The sequence below is a fragment of the Salvelinus namaycush genome, chromosome 19, assembly GCF_016432855.1.
Source record: "Salvelinus namaycush isolate Seneca chromosome 19, SaNama_1.0, whole genome shotgun sequence".
Taxonomy (NCBI): Eukaryota; Metazoa; Chordata; class Actinopteri; order Salmoniformes; family Salmonidae; genus Salvelinus; species Salvelinus namaycush.
Window position 1 is genome coordinate 5,627,818 of NC_052325.1, and position 18,179 is coordinate 5,645,996.

General features: G+C 41.7%; 2 protein-coding genes across 3 annotated transcripts in view; one reads left to right on the forward strand and one right to left on the reverse strand.

The window, feature by feature from the left end:
- Positions 1-1,449: 1,449 nt before the first annotated feature.
- Positions 1,450-9,430, reverse strand: fancb (FA complementation group B). Of its 2 annotated transcripts, XM_039014438.1 has the most exons (10): positions 9,171-9,430; positions 8,359-8,930; positions 7,940-8,157; positions 7,710-7,865; positions 7,465-7,557; positions 7,152-7,280; positions 6,831-6,994; positions 3,680-4,092; positions 3,203-3,443; positions 1,450-2,963 (listed from the first exon to the last, which is right to left on the reverse strand). In XM_039014438.1, exons 2-10 carry the CDS (start codon positions 8,864-8,866, stop codon positions 2,546-2,548), a joined length of 2,340 nt encoding a protein of 779 aa, XP_038870366.1. In that variant the 5' UTR covers positions 8,867-8,930; positions 9,171-9,430; the 3' UTR covers positions 1,450-2,545. The 2 variants fall into 2 exon arrangements, with proteins under 2 accessions (XP_038870366.1, XP_038870365.1); XM_039014437.1 differs by having other exon boundaries at positions 7,940-8,930.
- Positions 9,431-9,543: 113 nt separating this feature from the next.
- The window catches only part of mospd2 (motile sperm domain containing 2), a 28,365-nt gene continuing 19,729 nt past the window's right edge, over positions 9,544-18,179 (forward strand). The window contains exons 1-9 of the mRNA XM_039014440.1: positions 9,544-10,064; positions 10,175-10,232; positions 10,980-11,132; positions 12,173-12,259; positions 12,443-12,597; positions 14,037-14,097; positions 14,337-14,375; positions 14,502-14,626; positions 14,883-15,053. Coding sequence (XP_038870368.1) covers positions 10,032-10,064; positions 10,175-10,232; positions 10,980-11,132; positions 12,173-12,259; positions 12,443-12,597; positions 14,037-14,097; positions 14,337-14,375; positions 14,502-14,626; positions 14,883-15,053 — 882 coding nt within the window. The 5' untranslated portion in view covers positions 9,544-10,031. The remainder of the gene's footprint in view (positions 10,065-10,174; positions 10,233-10,979; positions 11,133-12,172; positions 12,260-12,442; positions 12,598-14,036; positions 14,098-14,336; positions 14,376-14,501; positions 14,627-14,882; positions 15,054-18,179) is intronic.

The following is an 18,179-nucleotide window of genomic DNA, read 5'->3' on the forward strand; positions in this document are numbered from 1 at the left end:
GGTGAAGTTATTACACTTTGGATGGTGTATCAATACACCCAGTCACTACAAAGATACAGGCATCCTTCCTAACTCAGTTGCTGGAGAGGAAGGAAACAGCTCAGGGATTTCACCATGAGGCTAATGGTAACTTTAAAACAGTTACAGAGTTTAAATGGCTGAGGATGGATCAACAACATTGTAGTTACTCCACAATACTAACCCAATTGACAGTGTGAAAAGGAAGATGGTACAGAACACAAATATTGCAATAAAGTAATACTGGGAAAAAAAGTGGCAAAACAAGTCACTTTTTGTCCTGAATACCTTGTTTGGGGCAAATCCAATACAACATTACTGAGTACCATTCTCCATATTTTCAAGCATAGTGGTGGCTGCATCATGTTATGGGTATGCTTGTAATCATTAAGGACTAGGGAGTTTCAGGACAAAAAAGAAAAACGGAGCTAAGCACAGCCAAAATTATACAGGAAAGCCTGGTTCAGTGTGCTGTACCACTGGGAGATGAATTCACCTTTCAGAAGGACAGTAACCTAAAACATAAGGGCAAATCTACACTTGAGTTGCATACCAAGAAGAGAGCAAATGATCCTGAGTGGGCGAGTTACAGTTTTTACTTAAATCTGCTTGAAAATCTGTCAAGACTTGAAAGTTGTTGTCTAGCAATGACCTACAACAAATTTGACAGAGCTTGAAGAATTCTGAAAATAATGGGCAATGATTGTACAATCCAGATGTGCAAATCTCTTAGAGACCTAGCCAGAAAGACTCACAGCTGTAATTACTGCCAAAGGTTATTCTAACATGCATTGACTCAGGGTGTGAATTCTTATGTAAATAAGAAACATTTCAAACATTTGTTATTTTTTTTTAACTGTCATTATGGGGTATTGTGTTTAGATGGATGAGATGTTTGTTATTTATTTTGTCCATTTTTAATTCAGGCTCTAACAAAACATTTTGTGCTGCTGTTCTGCTACTTCAGTAGAAATAAAGCACCATTGGTTTAGAGGTGCTAATAAAAGGAAGTGAAACTATTTACTTGTTGTGAAGCGCCATAACCGACTAGGCTGAGCCCCTTCTCGAAACAGAAACTACTGTAGAGAGAGCAATGCTCCACCCCATCAATGCTGACTTAAATGAAGAACAAGCTTGAAGAATTTAGAAAATAATAAAATGAGCAGATATTGTACATTCCAGGTGTGGAAAGCTCTTAGAGACTTACGCAGAGAGACTCACAGATGTTGTAATCACTGCCAAAGGTGATTCTAATATGTATTGACAAAGAGAGATACTTAAGTAAATGAGATTTCAGTATTTCATTTAATACATTTGAAACAATTTCTCAGAACGTTTTCACTTTGTCATTATAGAGTGTAGATGGATGAAACAAAACATTTAATCAATTTTGAATTCAGGTTGTAACAAAATGTGGAATAAGTCGAGGGGTATGAATACTTTTTTTAATGGACCGTACATCTGAGGAACTATAGGTACAGGCAGGTTTACAGTATGAGAGATTAACATAATAATTACAGTAACCTACAGGGTGAATTGCATCTCAGGTTTGTAACTTCTCATTACCAATGACAACGCATAAGGTAGCACTCAGTTCAACATGGCATAAGACAGTGATCATCTGGACTGAATCTTAACATTTCATTGATAACAGGAACATACAGAATATTAGAAACCAAAAGAAGGTAACCATACAATCCTGTAGAAGGCATAGAAATAAAAAAGAACTACTGCACTACCGTGGCCAGTTTATTAGGTACACCACCCCATTCACGAAAATGGTTCGCTCCTACAGACAGTGAGTCACGTATAGCAAGCCACGGCCACAAAGCAGGCAGACAGGTATCGAGGCATTCAGATACTGTTCGATTGAACATTAGAATGGGCAAAACCAGTGATCTAAGACGAGTGATCTAAGATACGTGGTATGAGAGACGTGGTATGAGAGCGTGTAATGATCGTCAGTGCCAGGCGCATCGGTTCCAGTATCTCAGAAACAACAGTGTCTAGGGTTAACCGAGAATGGTGCGACAAACAAAAAACATCCAGTGAGTGGCAGTCCTGTGGGCGAAAACAGCTTGTTGATGAGAGGTCAAATGAGAACGGCAAGAATCGTGCAAGCTAACAACGGCATCTCGGAATGAACAACTTGCCGGTACTCGTCACAGATGGGCCATTGCACCAGACGACCACACCGGGTTCCTCTCCGATCAGCTAAAAACAAGAAGTGGCTCCAGTGGGCACTCGATCACCAACACTGGACAACTGAAGAGTGGAAGAACTTTGCCTGGTCCGACTAATCCCGGTTCCTGTTGCGTCATGCTGATGGCAGGATTTGGCGTAAATAGCATGAGTCCATGGCCCCATCCTGCCTGGTGTCAACGGTACAGGCTGGTGGCGGTGGTATAATGGTGTGGGGAATGTTTTCCTGGCACCCGTTAGGTCCCTTGATACCAATTGAGCTACGTTCCCATGAACCGAAGAATCTGGGCTGGCCACTGAGTGTGCATGTCAATGCATTGCAAGCCTAAATTAGTGTCTGTGTCTCTAGGAGGGCGGCTACATCTCCTTCCAGCTGTACCTGGGTTAGGCTCTGGGTCAACCTGCGATAGCGCTCCACGCCCACCAGGGGGCTCAATAGCCTCCTGCTCCTCTCCCTGTCCCGCTGCCACTCCTCCCTGCACCTCTGGAGTCCCTCAGCAGAGCCTGGATCAGGGGGCTCCATCTTCTTCACTCCACTGCTGTTCTTCGCCTCCTCCATCTCCTCTTCCTCGCCATGGAGCAAAGACAACACGCCCTGTTTGAGTGACAGTACCTCTTTCTCCAGGGAATGGGCCAGTCGTGGTGCCGTCCCGTCTCCTCCCCCCTGTCTGAGGTGCAGGATGGAGCAGGATGCTGGCAGGAAACCAAACAGGGAGTCGAGGAACTGCAGCACCTTGAACTGGCTACAGGTGAACAATTATGTAAATATCATGAGAGATATATATATATATATATTATTTGTGTTTTATCTGTATCGAAACGCACTATACCATTGAAATATTACAGCACCATTAAATGTTCCAGTATATTTAGATTAAGGAACATTCATGCATGGCCCACCACTAAGTAATTTAAATCACTCGTGGATAATTTCCTAATTCGTTGAACATATCAAACGGCATTGTAAGCAAAGATTAGCTACCTGCAGTGGACGGATAATTCTCCCAGGAAAGGTGTTTTGTGTTGCCAGTGAAACAGCATGACAGCAGATGGCCCAGCAGGATTGGCCAGTAGGTAGTGTGGGCTGATCTCTAGCCTCTCACAGGGCATGCTTGTCTGGATCCAGCCAGCCACATCACACAGGGTGTGGTCAGGGGAGTGGATCAGGAAGGTCCAGGCATCCAGCACAGCCAATAGGCTAAGTAGGTCTTCTCTAGCCTCATCTAGAGAGACAGGAAAGAAAATAGAATGCAATAGAATAGTGAACACACTACATACATACTGTATTAACTGTTTATTCAATGAGTAAGCAACACTATTATACTGTTAAGAAAAGACATGTGAAGATGTCCACATATTGTCTTTAACTGCATACACAAATTACTATCAATTATCATACAGGGAGTTACAGAGCTCTTACTTATTGACCATCCACTGATATAAAGTGTCACAGTTTTACCTGTTGTGAGTTGACTGTTGGTCATCAGCTGGGGGTGGTGTTTGACCTGAATATCAACTTGGATTTGACCGCACTGGACCACTGTTGGTCCTGGAGCGGTTACAGAGGCCGAAGATCCCTGTCTGTGGACGTAATGGAGCATAATGGGGCATTTGACACTGCCAGAGGTCAGCAGAGGGGTCAGGTCAGTCACAGCGGTCACTGCCAGTCGGTGTGTGGCACGGGCTCCGCTGGCACCGGCCCGCCTGCTCCTCTTAGCCGCTGGCTCTGGGTGAGAGTAGGGAGACGAGGGGCTGGGTGTAGAGGGGCTGGGTGTGGGGAACCAGGACGCTTGGCTGTGGGTCTGGATGACCGCAGGCATCTGGCTCTGGCCTCTCTCTCTCAGGATGGATAAAGTAACACTCTCTGCTGAGCTGGAACAAAAATATATACTGAACAAAAATAGAAAACGCAACAATATCAAATATTTTACGAAGTTACAGTTCATATGAGGAAATCAGTAAATTGAAATAAATAAATTAGGCCCCTAATCTATGGATTTCAAATGACTGGGAATACAGATATGCATCTGTTGGTCACAGATACCTTAAAATAAACAGGCCTCACAATGAGCCTCAGGAGCATGTCATTGGTATTTCTGTGCATTAAAAATGCCATTGATAAAATGCAATTGTGTTCGTAGCTTATGCCTGCCCATACCATGACCCCACCATGGGGCACTCTTCACAACATTGACAGAAACCGCTCGCCCACATGACGCCATACACGTGGTCTGCGGTTGTGAGGCCGGTTGAAAGTACTGCTAAATTCTCTAAAACGATGTTGAGGCGGCTTATGGTAGAGAAATTAACATTAAATTCTCTGGCAACAGTTCTGGTGGACATTCCTGCAGTCAGCATGCCAATTGCACGCTCCCTCAAAACTTGAGACATCTTTAGCATTGTGTTGTGTGACAAAACTGCACATCAGTGTCCTTTTGCTGTCCCCAGCACAAGGTGCACCTGTGTAATGATAATTCTGTTTAATCAGCTTCTTCATATGCCACACCTGTCAGGTGGATGGATTATCTTGGCAAAGGAGAAACACTCACTAACAGGGATGTAAACAAATTTGTGCACAATATTTTCGAGAAATAAGCTTCTCGTGTGTATGGAACATTTCTGGGATCTTTAATTTCAGCTCATGAAACAAGGGACCAACAATTTACATGTTGCGTTTATAATTTTGTTCAGTGTATAACGTCAGTAACAATCACTTGGACACAGTAGGCTGCCGCACAGGGAATCAAATACATTTAGCATTAATGAAGTGAGTGAATAAATGAAAGACCAAAAGAACGTGTGAAAGAACAAACAGATGAGTGATCTCAAACTGTCTGGAGAGCCTATGTACTACTTGAGCTGTACCAGTAACATGTTAACCCACAGCAGCAGCACTGAGGGCCCCCAAGCAATTCCACCATAAGGATGATATTCTCCATCCTCAAGACATGCGCCCAAGTTAAAACAAAACAGGTGGCGCAACTTGGACTCTTGATTGCTCTGCGCTCCCACAGAAATCGCTCTGAGGGCTGTTGGAGAGTATGTTGCCATGGTGACCAGATAGGCATGTGGCTGCTGTAGAGTAATTTCTCAAAGTCTGGAGAGTTATCGCCCGAGAGAGTAAGACTGGCTCCTAATAGTAGCTCTTCTACAGGAGGCTGAGGCAAGGCAACTGGGTGGAAGGGAAGACATTATTGATATCCCCTTCAGTCTTGCTTTGAGTGCACTTCACAGGCATAAACAGCATTTGATGTTACTTTTGTTTGCTATATGTCCTCATCAATGCAATCATGATCTAAGTTGTATAAGTTCTGTGATATTAACCAGGTTTCCATCTCACTTTTTATGCGAGTGTCAACAAACCAAAATACGCTAGACAAGATGGAATCTTTTTGTATCGGTACAATTAATTTTGCAAGAAATGGTGGTGGAAACACCTTTATGCGCACATATTGATACAATAACCATCATATCGAAGTAAAATTGGAGTCACGCGATATGTTGTGTGGTCCTCTCACTACAACTCAGGAAAGCATGCAGTTTATTAAACTACAGATTAAATAAATGATGAAGTTCACAGGGTGGTGAAAGTACACAGCGATGAGCTTGATGCTCTTTTCCAATATTCTGGTGACATTATGATCTATGCTTGGCTGTCGTTTGACATAATAATAATAATCTTATCATGTAGGCCAGAGATTCCCAACCAAGGGGTACTTGAGAAGATTCAAGACCATTGGACTACTGGTAAAATGCACGAGGGGGTAACCCCTAGCAGAGCAAAATTCAGTTGGTGGTACAGTAACGGACAAAGGTTTGGAACCACTGATGTAGGCTATACCTGCACTATATGTGTAAGCTGTTGCTAGAGCGCACGTGCCAAGGCCAGAGTGGGAACATTCGCTATTTAAAAAGGCAACATTTTTTGTGACAAAATCATCAGTAGAATTGAAAATGCGATGGAAACCCTTTTTTTCTCTCTCTCGGTACATGGGAATTTAACCGCAAAAGTAATTTATGTGCATTAAGTCATCACTGCCTTTTGTCCGCAAAAAGTCAATTGGATGAAACCACATCTTTGATGTGAAAATGCGCATATTGTTTTGCGCATATGCAGATTTTACAATATTTGTCACCAATTGGATTGAAACCTAGCTAGTGAGACAAATGTCCGGAGAGGAAACATTATCTTTCGGGTGTGATTTAAGTGAGTGGATTTAAAGATCAATATTCTGGCTTTTTTAACTTTTTTATCTCTGTCTTTTGGTTTGGGGAATTGCTCTTGTTGGTAGGTAAAGAAATCTGGTCAGCCACTGTGGGATCTAACATCTGGTCAGTGGCTTTCACCAGGCAGGATCCATGCTTGACTGAGCCCATTAACACATACTATCATTACTTTAACACTGCTGCTATCATTACCATAGGCATGCCCTCAGCTCCATAAAATTAAAAAGATATCAATAAAATTAGAAGTGCCAAAATTAACTACTAACAATTGATGTTCAATGATACGTAACTGAGGAAAATAAGATGCAATGTTCATAGGGCTCTCAAACGAGCTCACTTGACAGTGAAAATATCAACTGATATAGAGAGAGAAGTATATTTACATGGCACTCTCTGTGGATAGTATCACGCCCACAATCAAGCGGTCTTCAATGACACGGTGCCAAAGATTGTCCACTAGAGGTGGTGGCACCACTGGCATAACCTGCCTCTTCTCATGAACGGCCTCGTCCTCTGGCTCATCATCCCATAGAGAAACAAGGCCTTCCTGTTAGAGAGGATCAAAGACTACCATCAACACCAATATGATAACAGTTACATACATCTGGCATATATTGAATTGTCAAGTAAGAAAAATCATGATAATGTGAGAAAGATCATGATAATGTAAGAAAGATAAGCATGACTAGGCTATTGACAATCACCTGCTCTGTCTGGGTGAGAATGTGTTCTCTTCCTGAGACCAGGTCTGTGAGGGCTTGGACTGACTGGCGTAGAACCCTCTCCTTCACCCTCACATCGCTCTGAAAATCCTGGAGCAAGGTCAGGCCACTCTAAAGAAACACAACATAGTGGAAAATAGCAACATGTTGGATAAACTGGAATATCGTTGCATCTGGACAATACACACCAAACATGACAACTGCTTAATAATTGACGCATTGTTCTCATTAGCACCCAAATACACAACTACAGAATAACAGCTGTGATGTTGTTCTCCTGAATGTAATAATATACCTGTAGTCTGGACTGTAGAGCTTGGACAGTTAGGAGGTAGTTCTCCTGAGCCGTGTCAGATGCCTGCTGTCCTTCACTGCTCTCCTGTCCATGCTGAAACACACAACAATCTTTAAAGATCAGAATGGTACCTTTAGGCATTTGGTTTACAAAACACCAGATATGAACTTTGTTACATACAACATTTAGGGGTATAAGTTGGGTGTTATAAAACTGGTAAGGAAGAACAAATAGTAGTGTCTCACAGAATAGGTTGTCCCGCAGAGATCTGTGATGAGGAAAAGATCCACTGGATCCACAGGAGGGCTCTGGCTTCCAAAGACCAGCAGCATCTGATCTGTTCCACAGCTCAAAAAGTCATCCACATGTAGGGAGCTCACACCTGACCAGCATGATGCTACCTGTGGGAGACAGAACAGGGCCATGAGAATTATACAGTAAGCATGATAGCTCACCCAAAATAGCATAACAATACCTGAAAAGTATCTTTCCACACTGCACAGACTTGTCCATCGTTGAAATAGATGGCAAACAGACATCCATTGCGTCCAGTGTTGACCATCTGAATGTGTTGAGGTTCTTCAAAGGGAAGCAGACATACCTCTCTGGGAATGCCGTTCTCAAAATACACCAACTGCTTTTTACTGGTCGCTGCCACCACAGTTGATTTCAACACACTGTTCACCTCTTCAGCTGAGATCACAAATACACACTGTGTGATGGAACTATAGGCATGAGGTAAGATCAGATCTGCATTAAATACGTGTCCGTCCTCTACAAAATACCCCATGGTTTTGCTGCTGCCTGGAGCATCCAACTGATCTTTCAGACATTCTTTTGATTGTGTTTGGTAACCTAGTATGAATATTTTTCTTTTGTTGAGGGGAAACTCACCAATACAATTCAGAGAGAGCTTGATAGGTATTTGTCTAACTTCACCTGCCTGCAGTGATGTGTAGAAGACAATACCTGCATGGCTCCATAATACGGTAGGGCCTTGCAAGATAGTAACATTATCTTTCATTCGGTATGGCAGTTTAAACTCCATATGTGGCTCTAATCTATTTGAGCTGCTCAGAGTGAGAAGGCTGTACTTGAAGACATCTCCCTTCTTGCTCTGTATCAGTAAAATGCATGGCGAAGTGACTCTGTTTTTCACATGTAGGGCAAAGGTGCATGCCACTATATCAACATTAGATGAACTCTTTCTGTTGATGACGGCCATACCACCATTCCCCTTTAAGAAAGTGCAGCCATCCCGTTGAAATGTCAGCCTGCTGAAAGCCAATTCTGATCCTCTTCGACTTTCGCCATCTCTGGGATAGGAGAGTTTGCACTGAAATGTGAGAATATCACCATGGAAGGAGAGCAGCTTCGTGTGTTTGGGACTGTCATGTGTCATTGTGATACTTTTATCCACAGTAGGATGAGTTCAGCAGGTGTCATCTGTGTCCCCTCTTCGTCACCTGAAAAGTATATGCACATGACTCTAGTTGAGTTTAGCTTGTCTAACTAGCTAAGTTAGCTTAATCAGCTGACTGAAATGCTCAGCTGGTGTACTGTAGTTATAGTAGCCAGTTACTGTAACGTTAGCTAGTTAACTTACTTGCACTAAACCCCAAACTTGCACCGAACAAACATGTAGTTAACTAGCTAGCTACGTGATTTCGCGATACAATTATGAAAGATGAACCGGTGATGCTTACCTGCAGTAATGGGGCAAAAGTTTGTCAAATAACGTTAGTTAGCTATCAAATATTCACAGTCAAAACATCGCGCCAGCACTCAGTCAATGTGCCCTTGATTCATGTCGCCTGCGTAGAAGATGGGTGGAGTGTTTCATGGCCAAATACCAAAATGGTTCATATAAGTTGATGTTGATGTGGTTTTATATATATATATATATATAAGGTTATACAAGTCTCATATAACGTTCTCAACCCTCTGCATCTACTTCCTGCAACAAATTGTGGTCAGCATTTGCCGCTCATCCGGCGAAGCACGTGACCAAAATCTAACGCGTTCAATTACGTAACAAACTTTGCATTGTGGGATAGCCAGTCTTGTTTCCAACAACATACACGTGAACAGTTGTCGCACTCAAAACAATTGGTAACTCGGAAAACTATGACTTCCGACTTCAGTGCGCTCATAACTACTGGGAACCCTGGAGAAAAAAAACGAGCTCCGACTGGGAAATATCGTATTGAACGGGTCATCCAACATGGAATCTCTGGGGCACCGATTTTACGACCTGAAGTTCACTGACGTCATGATTTGACCTTGTTTTTTTTCCGAATTCCCTGTTGTCTTGAAAGCACCAATGATAAACTATTGTTTACTTGCTTTGTCATCAATGCTTACGTTGAAGAGGCTTGAATTAATCCATGCAATGTTCTTACATTTGCATAAATGGACCTGAGATATCATATATTTATGTATATATTTGACGAGCTAGTCAAGAGTAAAAATAGCAACATATTGTATATCAGTGGGTAGTACTGATTCATCTATCAACTTCCATGTAGCCACCACAGAAGCAGTCACTTGAACAGAGTCACTTGAACATGGCGGAAGTTGGGCAGCTCGAATCAGAGCAGGTAGCACACCAGCTCATTTTAGAAACAAGAATACATATATTTTGCTTCGCTATTTGTTATGATAATATTCATTAACATTACACATGGCAAACTTATCTCTCTTACAACAGGACATTGAGAAGAAAATTGAGGAGACAAAACAGAAGTTCAAGAATGAGTACGTCCAAGGTAAGTGCCTTGTTAACAGTCCAGTTAGCTAGCTAGCAAAATAACATTTGACACAACACCCCATAATCTAGCTACTGTAACGGATAACATAATTTGCTAACTAGTTAGCTAAAAGCCAAAAAGCTATGCGCTGTTCGATTTCAGTTCATCAATCTAGTTTACTTAGCTCGCTAACGTTAGCTAGCTAACGTTACCTATTTGACTGAGAACAGATCATACTTTTGAAATAGTAGCCTGTTGCCATATGTTCACATGTGCCACTTGTAAACAAGAATTATCATAGTAATCATCATCATACCTATTCAGTTTCTGACAGATTGTTCTGATACATTAATTCATTGATGAATGAATATTGGTTTGGCTACTGGCAGTGACATGTCTCTGTTCACACCATGATTATAATGTAAACTTGTTTTTTTGTAATAGAAAAACCTGTTATTTTGAGTAGCCTACTTGAAGTGAAGACTATACTATACCTTTCAGTCCCCTGATAAGCGTTCTTGAAAGACCAATCCCTCTTTGAAAGAACACTTGTTTCCTAAACAGCTACATTTAGTAAATGAGGTAGCTCAAGTAGCAAGGCACCCCTGTTTTGTTTTACATACAGTAGGCTAATTGCTGTCTGCACTCTATGGTAGGGTCTTGTCGCAAAAGGTTAGAAACAACAAACTCATAGGTGTGTTTTTGGAGTAGGTTTTTAGTTTATATATGAGTAATATAAATTGTTAATTTCTCTATCCCTCACAGAATCTGACAAATATGACTCCAGAGATGTGGACAGGCTACAGAAGGATGACGCTCTGGTGGAGGCATACCTGACATGGCGACAATACTCTGTTGACGATGCCTTGAAAATGATTGACGACAGTTTCCTGTGGAGGAAAGAATTTGGTTTGAATGGTGAGGAGACTGGGCACATTTTTAACCTCTCCTAAAATTCCATTGCAGGTGTCCTTATTTTCAGGGATTAAAGAAGCGGAAAGTAGTGACACTGTCAATAACCACGTTTCCATCCACAGTTTTTATGCGAGTAAAGTCATACCATTATTTAAAAAATCTGTGATGGAAGTTTTGGTACAATTTTATAAATGCCGACAGATAATCTGTTTGTTAGACATGGTGGGATTGAGTCGCAACAAAATGGAATTTAGCATTGCATATAAATGTTCGGAATGATACTTTCATGTGTACAACATCTAAAGACCTGCATCACTATACTGAGAGCTTTGCTGTTTCTAAAAGGACATATTTGGGTGTTTTTGGAGCCTTTGTTCATGTTAATCTGTGGCCCCCATACTGCAAGTGGGTGGTTTCTCAAAACCAAGTTAAATTACAAAAAAAGTGTCTGGACCCTTCTATAACATGCCATTTGCATCAAATAGAGATTTGGTTGTAAAAAGTAAACTTCTCCTTTTTAAGGTTGAGTGTAGAAAACAGGAACAGCACACATTCTACACTCTGCTAAAGTAGTGTCCTAACTATATTCAAATACAGGCAAATTATAAAGAGCATTTTTATTTAGGCCTATCAGTATCACCACACTGTGACGATTCATCAGTAGCTGTTTTTGTGTGCCAATGTGGGATAGATTCTTGGCCTTCTCTCAGAGAAAGGCTTCATAGTCCATCCGTACAAGCCGGAGACAATCTTCTATAAGCTTCACTGGTAAATTGTGGCATTTTAGTCATGCAATTACAAGGTTTTAATCCAGACAACAGTCAGTTTGTTAAATCGGCATCATGCAGAAATTGGATTTACAACATCTGATATGAGTTATTGTCACTTGTTGACATGTTTTGTCAGTCTTGAATAGAAGAGAGGTGTTAGGAATGCTTTGGTTTTTAAGAAAGTTATTTTGGCCAGTAATTGTTCCTATTATGAAACATTCTTATTGAATGCTCTATTAGATTTTTGGCCAAGAAAGTTTTGTCTTATTTCAGATCTCACTGAGAGCAGCATTCCAAAGTGGATGTTTGAGACGGGGGCTGTCTTTCTCCACGGCTACGACAAGGAAGGCAACAAGCTCTGTATGTTGATTCAATATGCTCATACGGTACCATATGTATAATTGATTTCTCTAATAATTGCTCACTGACACAATATTGATACCCCTTACAAAAGGATACAAAAAATGTTCAGTCATTGTTCTTTAATATGTTTGCCACATATGTTGAGATTATTGAATGCAATACCTTTGTCTGTGTTTTCAGTCTGGTTCAAAGTCAAGCTACATACCAAGGATGCAAAGACCATCATGGACAAGAAGAAGTATGTTGCCTTCTGGCTGGAGCGCTATGCTAAGAGAGAGCCAGGGATGCCACTGACTGTTGTGTTCGACATGGCTGATTCAGGGATCAGCAATATCGTGAGTGGACACTTACCTGTATGATTAACATTGTAGTCGTTTCATGTATTTGTCACCTGCCCTTATTATTTGATAGTGTTTGAAGAATCACTGTAATTTCATCCATTGCTACAGTACATCAATAGCACTGGTTTCAACCAATATCACTGTTGATCAACTCTACATAGGTTAAAGGCGAGCTTTATTTTTGTAAATTTTTGTCCTCATAATTAAACATGTTTGCCCCTTTTTCAAAAAGATGTGGCCTAACTCTGTGGGTGGTTATGAGTGTCATTGAAGCCCTGGTGAGCATCCTAATTTTGCTTGCTGTTTGAGCCAGGGACTTGGAGGGATTGATGCTCTTCAATGCTTAGCACGTTGGAGATTAAAGTGGTCTTTAAATCCGTTTGGTCAATCCAAATCGACTGACTACCTAATCCATAGACTGACTTTGTCTGTCGGAGCCTCCCAGCAGGCACTCTCCTCTGTCAGCCAGCTTGCTTCACAGGCCAAACTCTCTTGGAGAAATGCACCAATTAAACACACACGAGCCAGAGAGAGAATAAATAACTTCACAAAACCCAAATATGAAATGTGTGGATTAGTAGATCAGTTTGGGAAGCAGTCTCAATTAAGTTTTCTGAAATAGCCCTGTGTGGGCTGGAACAGGCCTAGCCAGTGTTATCTCATTAACTTTAAAAAATGTGTCTGTAGGGGGTGGGATCTAGACAGACTCCTCCTAAGGGTATGACTAGATTGATAGTGTTGTCTGACGATAATAGTCCAATATGGTAATGAAAACATGACTGAGTGAATTCTCATGAAGGAGGCTTTTAAGGTAGCTGTAATCCATTCAACTGACTGGAGAGTTTTAGATACCGGTAGTCTCGTGTGTTTGTATGAATTCAACCTTTGTCCTTGTTTCAGGAGACTCAGGACAGATAGCATTGGTTTGTTTAGAGAACACATTTGCACACACGAAAAGGAAACCTTTGAGTTTCCAAGCTGTCCGTAGTTATCGCAGCTAAGGCTTGTTATGGAGAGCGACTTTATACAACCTTTTAATCAAGGTTCCTCAATCATACAGTAAACAACCAAACTGCAATGTGTCAGCAAATACTGTGATTAATACAATCAGCGCAATGCAAGTAGACTAGCCATTGCCTTAGTTATGGTGTTTCATGGGGTGCCTGAATTATATTTCATATGATTGAGTTGAGGGAAGGTGTTTGAAAGTATGAAATGGATTGGCTACAGCTCTGTTCAGTAGAACTTGTGACAAAGTTTCAATGGTGGTGATTTGGGTCATTGCACAGCTTGCGGCAGTAAATATCTCAGGCTGAGCAAACAATTTCCCTATTGAAAACCCATAAAACGTCTTTGCTAGTCAAAGCCTGCTTTGAGGCTGTATAGCACTGTACTTTTTGAGTCGTGTTCATTTACTTTTTTTTCTTTTTCAGGACATGGATTTTGTGAAGTATATCATTAATTGTTTCAAAGTGTATTATCCAAAGTTTCTATGTAAGTATATAAAAAGTATAACAATATGGATTTCATTCACAGGTTGATCGATCAACTTTGTATGACACAGATGGCCTACATAATTAGTATTATCATTGACATGCATTGTGTGAAATTAGTTTTAATAAATGGATTTAAAACAAAGCACATGGCATCATATGATTCTGTGTTGTGGCTAATGCTACAAGCTTGTCTATGACATTTTACCTCTCAGATATGGTTTTATCTTGTCATTTCAGCCAAAATGATCATTGTTGACATGCCATGGATCATGAATGGTGAGTCATGTAGTTATTCAAAATATTTGCTATAGAAATGTTAGTACCCATAAGGATTTTATGATAATCGAATCGTAGTTTGGACTTCGTCGTTGGGACACCGTTTTTTTTTTGTTTTTTTTTCAGCTGCATGGAAGATTGTGAAGACATGGTTGGGTCCAGAAGCCATCAGCAAGCTCAAGTTTGCATCCAAAAACGAGATCCAGACGTTTATTGACCCTGAGTACCTCCCTCTTCACATGGGTGGAACAGTATGTACCTCCAGTAATTAACTCACTGAAGATGGCAGTGACGCTGTCCATTGATCTACCTGGCTGCATACATTTTCATCTTACTATCTCATCTGATGAATTCCCTTTTTCAAATGTCAACATTTTACAGGGTTTGCCTCTATTCCTCCGCTCACTTTTCATGAGAAAATGTGGCTAGCCTGTGACTAATCAATATTTGGTCATTATCACATTACTTCGGATGGTTGACTTAATACTATCTCTGACTTCATTCCAGGACCCCTTCAAATACAGCTATCCTCCCCTTCCTGACGATGACTTCCAAACACCCACCTGTGAGAACGGACCAATCGTCAGCGAGGATGACAATGAGAGCAAGGAGGGCGAATCAGAGGGCAAGGAGTTGGAGTCAAGCTTTAGCTCCGAGGTCGCTGTCAAACCCAAAAAGGTACAAAGCCTCCCCTTTTATTTATCAACTCTGGTATTTTCTGTCCTCCTCTCTAAATGTCGGTACAGCAAGGAAGACAACAACACGCACAGATACATTGTATATTCACGCTGTGGCTGCATATAAACTCCTAATCTGGCTTAAATAGTCTTACTTATCCATTCGATTTTTAGAATTAGTACAAGATGTTGTCGTGTTTCTAAGGTAGCCTGCCATTAAATCTGATAATGGCGGATGCTATTACTCATTAACAGTAGAGTGAATTTAGTTAGTATTTGCAGTGAGCTAAAATTGATTACTGACGGTTTAACCCTGCATGGGGTTCTCTTAGAAACAGCAGACAGATTTTATCTTCATCATTAGCTCGAATTACCATTAAGCACACTCTGTCCACAGTCAAATAAGACGTCAAATAAGACGTTAGAAGAAGTTCAGTTCAGTTACTCCTCACTTTGATGTGCCGTTTTACTCCCAGACCCTTTCATTTCTCAACATTTAGTGTGAGATAACATTATGTAATCAGGGTCCTCTGTGGAGAGAGCTGTGAATGGTTGAGGTGCTAATGCCCTGATTTGGCAGCTGTTAAGCTCCTCCTCGTTGTCTCGGTCAAGGTGACTTCCCATGTCTCCAGCTGCAGCTTAATCCTTCCTGTCGACTGACTGACTGTACCCGCACATCGCAGTCCCACTCTCTGGATCTACCTCAGTCTACCTCACTCAACCCATGGCTCCTCTCATCAGGCTATTGAGAATGTGTCAAGTCTGACTGCCGTCAAAGAAGCTCTTCCTAGCTGCGGTGGAGACCGCTTTTACCCGCATGCGTCGTTCGGCTTACCTGACTTCACAGCAGTGTTTAAAGCAGTTCCCAGAATACACCCGCGGGGCCTACTTTCTTTCTTTTGTGTTACCACTAATGGTTTTGTTGCCGGCCGGCCACCGTGCAGCCAGGGCCCATCACTGAGACAACCTCCACCATCTAGTGCTCTCTGCTGTCGTTAGGCTGCTGTACCCTAGCAACAGTCAGCACATCATTACTGGCATATGCTGCACACATTCCCCTCTTTCTCTTCCCTTGGGGTCTTCACTGTTCATCCACAGCACAATCTATTTAGCCTCTACTTTGTGTGACAAGCAAAACAAACACACATTGTAGCCTATGATATATGCTACTGTCATTTCTGTCATATGAAGACTAGCCTGCATGAGTAGATCTACCTGTTTCATATTCTTTAGTGTAATGTCAACTGGATGGTAGTGCTGTGAAGTGTTGGGTGTTTATTGATGTAGCTCTCTGGGTGTAGCTGTGCTAGCTATGTGTCCTGTATTCCTGGCAGAGGGTTGTGTTGTCTCTACATTGTCAGACAACGGGGCGCTATGGCTATGCTGTGACTGTGCTGTGTCAAAGCAGACTTTTGTTGAAACTTTAATTAGGCATGTGCGATGTACCGTATACTGTGGGAATTTAGAAATACCAATGGTATGATTTTTAAAATATATATATTAATTTTATTTATTGCGGCCCTTGTGTGCACTTTCGGTAATACAGTATACCCTGGTATGGTACAGGAACGGTATGACAATCTGGATGCCACCAACCCTACATTTAAGCCATTTGGCTAACCTGCACCACTGTTGTAGCTCACAGGGGACTCTGTACATATACACACACACACACGTGCGTACACGCAGATACACAGACCTATGCTCCAGAGTGGCCCCGGCAGCTACGCGTCGCGAAGCTGCTCGCATGAGCCTCTTAAGCACCTGGAGCCTAAAACGTCAAAGTCCCCATTGTAAATTAAGACCACATTAGTCATGCACAACAGATTTAGATTTACAAATGGACATATGCAAATGAGTCGGTAAATAAACATAGTTAGGGCTATCCAAAATCCTTGGGACGTCCCTACACTAACTTTAACCATAACCCTTACCTAATCATAAATTTTACATTTCAACTTCAGTGGGGTAGGGATGTCCCAAGAATCCCCGATAGCAAGGACCAATAATTCACACCCAAACCCTTTCCTTGGAATGGCCTGCTGACGGTGTTGTAACATACAGACCTGGAGTCAAACTACACACTCTGCTGTGGCATTGGAGTGTAGCTATGTATTTATGGTCAGGGAGGGTCAGCCTGCCTTGCGCAACCCCAGAGGGAACGGTATGGTTGGTGTATGGTTCAGGTTCAGCCTGGGTATTTCTTTGGCATGATCAGGGAATGTCTTGTAATAGATTATAATAAATCAGGTTGGCAAACCAAAACCCGAGCCTTATCCAGTCTGTGTGTGGTTTTGTGTGTAGGCCTATGTGTGATCGAGTGGTATGTGAATGAGTCCATCTATACACGCGAGTGAGCACAATGGTCTTTGTTGACTCTGACTAACAATCTACTTAGGCTATAGGCTAATCTCTTGGTTTGCTGTGATTAAGGTTAGGGTCCTAACTCCAATCATGATATCCATTGCTTACAGTTTGTCTGTCTGCACACATTCTGCTGTCATGATTATGTTCTGCTACTCCTCTCTCTACATAAACATTGTCCTGCCTCCTGAATCAATATCTGTGTGTCTCAACAGTGTTGATACAGTAGCGTCCCAGAGCGATCAGCTAATTGCCTTTCTCTCTGTTTTGAACCAAGGGCTGGTTTTGGTAAGCCATTGTATGCTCTTAGCCTCACCAGCAGAAGTACTGAGTCCTGGAGAGTTCTGCAGTCTGAAAGGGCAGTCTGAGGGTTTTACTCATGTAGAATGTGTGAGTACCCCACCCTTGCCATCTAATCACCATCATCGACTCATTCAGCCTTTGATTGAATCCAAAATGGACCTGGATCAAACATTTCAAATTTGACCCCTACAATGTGTTGCACTTTTTGGACTCAGTGAGATGATTTGGAATTTGATTATGTTTTTGAAGAGATTCATAGCCAATCAAGTAGGCTATCAGATACATTACTCACAATACTGCATCATAAAAGAAGAAACGTTTTTCAACCTTGATGCCTGTCCCAGTGACCAGCTTTATAGCATGGTGGTATTTTATCCAACTTGAGTGTTTTATCTTCCTTAATGTAACATTAGGGAAATTGTTTTTCTGTAGTGAAAAGAAAGCAAGTGTGCTAAGTGTA

What these genes read in the sequence shown, in the direction of transcription:
- fancb (XM_039014437.1), bottom strand. Translation starts at nt 8,866, where the DNA reads ATGACACATGACAGTCCCAAACACACGAAGCTGCTCTCCTTCCATGGT. An exon ending in TTCTCACCCAGACAGAGCAG is followed by an intron (nt 6,995 to 7,151) that starts GTGATTGTCAAT and finishes CCTCTCTAACAG; the next exon opens with GAAGGCCTTGTTTCTCTATG. An exon ending in GAATTATCCGTCCACTGCAG is followed by an intron (nt 2,964 to 3,202) that starts GTAGCTAATCTT and finishes GTTCACCTGTAG; the next exon opens with CCAGTTCAAGGTGCTGCAGT.